Below are 6,391 nucleotides of genomic sequence, written 5' to 3'. Positions count from 1 at the left end.
CACGACAACAATGAATTGAAAACGTAAAAGCTTTTTCACACTAGAAAAAGCAGGTGAAATTACAATACAGATCAAAGCAAGCTTTGGAGTGGTAAGCTGCTCTTATAAAATACAAGAAGCACAATACATGAATGAACTTCTGATGATTATCTGGGAAGAGAACTTGGAGGGAAATTGCGCAACGGATTCTCCCTCAATAGCTCTGTCTCCCTGAAATAGAAGGACACATAAAAGTCAGTATACAACACATACAAAGGGGTGGATGCATGAGAATGAAAACATGGATATGAACTACAAAGGGATGGCCATGGAATTTAGGGGGTGAAACTTGCTGGTTTTTAGAAATTTTACACGTCTCTGCATATGTGACAAGAAGTTCAAAGTTATAGTGCTTGCTTCTCCTTACTTCTTAAGATCTTTACCATCTCCAGGCCGGAGATGCAGAACAGAAGACTTTTCGCCCTCATTGTCTGGTTTATTTTGTCTGCAAGAGATGGGTTCTTTTCACGAGTCAGCAAACATTAGAATAATGAATAAAGAAATTGTACCATTAATTTTAATGATTAGACTGCATAAATGCTTTATACTCGTGACCGAGGAATGTGATGTAAAGTAGGACTGCAAGAATAATTTTTTCATTTTCAGGATTAAGGATTATTTGGGTGCTTGTAAAAGTATGTCGCAGCTGTATTATTTGGGTCTTACTCTATGCACTCCTCATCCACAAAGATCTCAATGCATGGTCCTGGAGCTGGTCTTCCAATTCTTTGGCCAGGTTTCTGAGGAATCTGTAAGAAAATCACTTGATATTAAAATACAGATATTCTATAATCTGATACATGATCGGATGCAAATCATTATTCACCTTATTTGATGTCCACTTAGAAGGAATTGCATTATTCTCTTTGTTTCTTTCTGCTAGAGGACCAAGCGTATGCCATTGCTTCATGTCTAAATTCGACATCTCTACCTGATGACCCGATGCTGGACCACTGCTGTTGTCTTTGTAAATTGACAGTGTATTTCCATGAGCCCTTAAAGAGAAAAAATGTAAAAATAATAAGCTACAGCATCAACATGTTCAGGTTTCATCCAATTGAGGAATCTACAACTTGAAACACAATGGCAGGACTTCTCAGCAGCCGCGAAAAAAAATTTATTTTGTGAAAGTGCCATTAATATTAGTTTTTTTTTACAGAAGAGGATTCTGGGAAACTGAATGTCAAAAGAACAATGGCTTTATTTCATTTCATGCATGATTTAAGCCGTTCATTTCCACGTTAATCTGAAAAAAAATCATAAGATCAGACAGAATGGATGGGGAAGTTTAGCGGGACTATGCGATGCTGTTAATGCTATCCTCCTTCCCACTGAGCTGGCAGTAATTGGGGAGATACATCAAAATGGGTAAGAAGACCTTTGAGAATGGAAATTCTGTACAAACCTGTCAAGCTTCAATTTTTTCCTGAAAATATCAGAATTCCCTGAAAATTGGTTTCCTGCTATGACAAGAAAAATAAGCACGCAAGGACAAAACAACTTGTTGCAAAATTATACTAGTCAGAAGGGTAAATGTCTTACTTGCTTCTTTAGCCAACACAGTTCCAAAACTCCGAGCTGGTAACTGGTCTCCCATTACATCCTCCTGTTAATTGGAATCATGTTGTCAAATTCACCAAGAAAAGCAGACAACAAAGAAAGGCAAGGGCTTGCATACTTCTTTAGTTTTCATTTGTCTCATCGAACGAGTGAGAAATTTCTTGTAGGCTGCCTTCAGTTTTTCGACCGGCTGAGCATTCCTAGCAGCCAAAAAAATCAGCATTTAACTTGGAATATGGTAAGATTGTAGGAGCTGATGGATGGAAGGAGAGAGAAAAGGGGGGTGTTGGGTTTGTTTGGGGTAGTTCTTTTCCTTTTTGAAATCATTACGAAATCTGTAAATGACGTGAATCATCTGAGGAGCTTCTCTATTCAGTGTTGCATCACAAACAAGAAGTTTTAACAAAAGAAACCACAAAAAATTTCTTCCTCCGATGGACTACTAAGGAATGTTGAAGCATTTAATTATAACATAACATCACTAGTCTCCAAAAAAGAACTTACATTGATAGCCCACGATTGAAGACGTCATTTGCAGTTTTGGTTTTATGCTTTTGTTCCATGTGCAAAGCATATGATATGTAGAATTGCGTGTGCGTCTGTCCAATTTTGTTTACCTCTAAAAAGTTGTATATGACTTCAGCATCTACACAATTTTCAGCCTGCTTTACCATTTGAGTAGTAAAGTAACTATCATTCATATCCACACACCAAGTGATAAATTAAAGATACAGAAACATAAAAAAGTGGAGGAATTAGCATGGCATGCTCCGCCTATTTGAACAAGAGTTTATTCAAGTGATACAGTATTGTATTTGCTAACTCAAGTTGGCTTCATATTCATGATACACACTAGTCAGTGCCATAAATCCAACAAACAACACCAAGAATACTGAAAATTTGAAGGAATTGCACCTACATGTACCAAACATTGTAAATATTCCATTGCTGTATGTCTAAACTCTACAGTTGTAAATGTGTATGGAAATGAATTCCTAGTTGGCTAGTTCAATTGATAGTATTTCACAACAAGAAATGTTTATGAACCAATAGAATTACCAGGTATTTGGCTAGTTAGCTGCCATCTAAAATGCATTGCTCAGTGGCTTTTGGTGAATAAATTGTACTTTCGCCTACTGACTATATGAAAACCTCTTTACAAGAACCTTGCCACGTTACGATTGACATATGCCATACTAGGATTGGAGATAAGAAACACAGCCTAACTTGTACCAACCTCACACCGCATTCTACTGACACTCCACTCTCCAGTGGTGTTGAGTGAGCTCAGTGACCTTCAGTGACAAATTCTACTGCATTCTACTGACACTCCAGTGGTGTTGAGCGAGCTCGGTGACCTTCAGTGACAAATTTTGTTGCATATCTATTTAAATCAAAACTTTCCTATTTTAAGCACAAAAATTTACCTACTGATTTCTTATTCACCTTATATTAATCTTGAGAAAATAAAAAATACTTTAGTAATCTACTCATTGTATAGTACACTTATCTAAAGAATTTAAGTAAACAACTTATCCGACAACTTTAAATTGTCTGTCAAACTTGGATGTATAAAATCCACTAGAAATCTAATTCCAAACAATTTCATTAACTCAAATGTATACCAATTCCAAGATGTGAAAAATACTAAATCGCATTCAAAATTACAGTCAGGTACACACTTCACAATCGTACATATATTTTTGGCAAAATTTGATGATGTCGGAAGCAGAAGGTACAGTTCCTTGAAGCTTCAACTACCTTGATACCATGGATCGATTATGTTGGCACTAGCAAGTGGGTATGCAACAAACAATTCAACAATTCATACCAACGAATGTCAAACAGTTAATGGCCAAATGGAAACAAAGATGAAGAAACTCACATATTCCAACCAAACTTTCAGGTATCTAAGATCGTCCTTGTACCGATGTTCATGCCAAAAAGTGCGAACACATTGCTCATAAATCACAACGAGTCCTGAATAGTCACCACCCGGAGGGAAAGCCTCTTGAACCCATTTGATGCATCTTTAAAGGGATCAATTAAAAATTGACATGGTTAACCAAAAAGAAGGAAAAGGAAAATTCTTCAGTGACATTGTTTCTTTTCAGTTGGGAGCAGCACAACTTTGACCTAACTTCCATGACATGGATCAGAATTTTAATAAGTACAACAACTAGAGCACATGATATTGCCTGTGATTAACTCACAGCATTCATTTAAGCCATTGCATCAAACCTTTTCCCTTTAACTAACATTAACACAATTTTTTCTTTACCGAAGGAATATTGCACGCTTCTTCAAAAAGCAAGTCCTGCTTTCATTGTAAAAAGTTCCTTAACAGTTTGTCCACCATTTTATTAAAGAAACCTATTAAAAAAATAAGAAAATAAATCTTTTTGTCATATGTTGGTTGATTGGGGTCAATTCAGCGGTTCAGCAATCTGATTACTAATAAAAGGACTAAGACAAGCTGATCAGAATATCAGACAATCCAATTTCACCACAATTGAAGCTAATGTCAGTCTCTTAAGTTCCTTGGTAACCACTTCTCAAAGAACCATCAATCCTAACAGCAAAAATATTCTAATATCCCGATCAAACGGGAACCAAGAATCAGGAACAGGATTCTTCATATTCAAATGACCAAACAATCAACTAAAAAGCTCATCCAGAAACCAACATAAAATAAAAAAAATACTCACTCGATCCATGGATGGAGAGGGTCGTCGCCTTCATACTGGTCAATAGCTTCAATCAACCTCCTAATTGATTTACGGCAGTCGAATTGTGAACACTAATCAAGAAGAAGATGGTGAAGAAGGAGAATATACAAGGTTCCATCAACGTACCTTCGATTGTGAAGTAGGGATTTCTTTATGTGGGAATGGGAATGGGATTTTAGGGCTTGGTTGAGCAAATGGACGTTGCGGCCTCTCTTCAAAGGGCGAACATTTTCTTTGAAGAGCTCCCATTCGTGGCCAGTCTCCTCCTTCGACGCCAGAAACTGAGACTCCGGATCTAACATCGGCTCCATTGATTCAACAAAATCGACGCTGCTCTTCTCCATTCTTCTTCGCTTCTGTTAATTTGAATTTTGAATGCCAGGCTGTGTTTCGCTTCGTACTGTCGTAGCCGTTAGAGACTTCAAAAAGCACGAGTACATCGGTATGGGCCTACTAGAAGCCCAAGGGCCGACTGACCGAAGTAGAAGCCCAACCCTTCACAAAATTTTCATATAAAAATATAGAAATTAAATAAATATGATTTTACCCTTATTTTTATTATATTCAAATCTCAAAATCTTTAATTAGAATATAAAATTTTCCTAATGATCAGTTTAAGTAGCTGTCCAATCGTGATTCTTCAGTTATGCTCTGTATGACTGGATCTAGTTAGCTTTGTTAGTCCAGTTATGATTTTAGCTCAGAGAATGATTAGCTATCTTCAGATGATTTGTCTAGTTGACTTCTTGAATTTCAGTCGTGGACAAATCCAGTCACCTGATGCTTTTGCCTGTGTGATTTGTAACACCAAAACTATGAATGTTTTAAAATTATGTAGGACCATCATCTGTATGGTATTTTTATAAGATTTAGTAAATTTAGACCGGTTCATAGGCTCATAATATTTATATTTTTAATATCATATTTCTTGGATTTTTACTTTTTGCATAAGTTAATTGATGCGTTTTTGTCGTGTTTTGTAGTTGGAGGAAGTTTGATGATCTTGGCAAAAATTTGGGCTAAAAAGTTGAATTCTATCATATTTTGAGTTGTCAAGATGAAATTTTGAGAAATTGAGCAAACTAGAAGAGGTGCTGAAGCAAGGCGTGGACGTGCAGAAGATTTCAGAATTTGATAAGAAAAGTTTTTATCAAAACAATTATCAAGATTATCTTGTAGATAATCTTATCTTTTTTCTAGATTATTTTTTCCTTTTCTCTTAGGCTTTATACACGTTAGTTTTGGGTAGATGAGATCCTAGCATATGAGTAATACCCAAATCATGCATCCAACAGTTCGTATTTTTACACATAGACGTAATTAATTATATATTGTTGACGTGGCAAATCATTGGACATTAGATCTATCATTGGGGTATTACCCATATGCTAGTTTGAAATCTACCTTAGTTTTGGGATTTTTGGAGAGACAGATTTCTGCTTCTACTCTACACGTTCTGCACGACAGAGGGAGGAAAAAAAACAGTGAATATTTTCTTCTTATTTTTCTCTTCATAATTTTTAGGTTTAATCTTTTATATTTCTAGAGATTATGAAGCCAACTATGCTTGGCTAAATTTTTATTTTTGATTCAAGGATATTTTCTTGTATTTAAATTTATCACTTTGAGGTTTTGAGATTAAATTGATGTTCTTGTTTGTTTCTAGTATTTGTTGATTTATGATTTATTTTCATGAAAGTTGTAGGTCGATTAATCTGACAAATTAATTTGCTTTACAATTTTTCGAATGCTATCCATGAATTCAGTGATCTGTAATTGTCATGGATGATTGGTATTTAAGTAGCGATATATTAGGTGTGTTGTGGTATCACGACATGTTTAATATAAATAAATCAACGAAACTAGATTTAACAGTCGCAGCTATCTCGATTGTTAGATTTTAGGATTAACTGTTTTCACAAATCGAAATGCTATTTTTAATCAATATGGAACGCTATCGTGCCCAGTTGGTTATTTATAAGTGTTGATCGAATGCTGGTTTTGGTCAATTAAAATAGGAGAATACAAAAATCTTAGTGGCTATTCCTATGATTTTAAGGTTA

General features: G+C 35.5%; 1 protein-coding gene across 4 annotated transcripts; it reads right to left on the bottom strand.

The window, feature by feature from the left end:
- LOC140875840 (mitotic spindle checkpoint protein BUBR1) lies at positions 1-4,697 on the bottom strand. Of its 4 annotated transcripts, none has more exons than XM_073279644.1 (11): positions 4,455-4,697; positions 4,308-4,367; positions 3,485-3,629; positions 2,104-2,264; positions 1,718-1,799; positions 1,582-1,645; positions 1,445-1,502; positions 866-1,034; positions 706-788; positions 407-484; positions 1-210 (listed from the first exon to the last, which is right to left on the bottom strand). In XM_073279644.1, exons 1-11 carry the CDS (start codon positions 4,670-4,672, stop codon positions 147-149), a joined length of 1,182 nt encoding a protein of 393 aa, XP_073135745.1. In that variant the 5' UTR covers positions 4,673-4,697; the 3' UTR covers positions 1-146. The 4 variants fall into 4 exon arrangements, with proteins under 4 accessions (XP_073135745.1, XP_073135747.1, XP_073135746.1 ...); XM_073279646.1 differs by having other exon boundaries at positions 1,445-1,499; XM_073279645.1 differs by having other exon boundaries at positions 2,104-2,261.
- Between the last annotated feature and the right edge of the window lie 1,694 nt (positions 4,698-6,391).

Source organism: Henckelia pumila, chromosome 1 (assembly GCF_033568475.1).
Source record: "Henckelia pumila isolate YLH828 chromosome 1, ASM3356847v2, whole genome shotgun sequence".
NCBI classification, from domain to species: Eukaryota; Viridiplantae; Streptophyta; class Magnoliopsida; order Lamiales; family Gesneriaceae; genus Henckelia; species Henckelia pumila.
The sequence above is the reverse complement of the archived record's forward strand: the minus strand, read 5'-3'. Positions and strand labels throughout refer to the sequence as shown.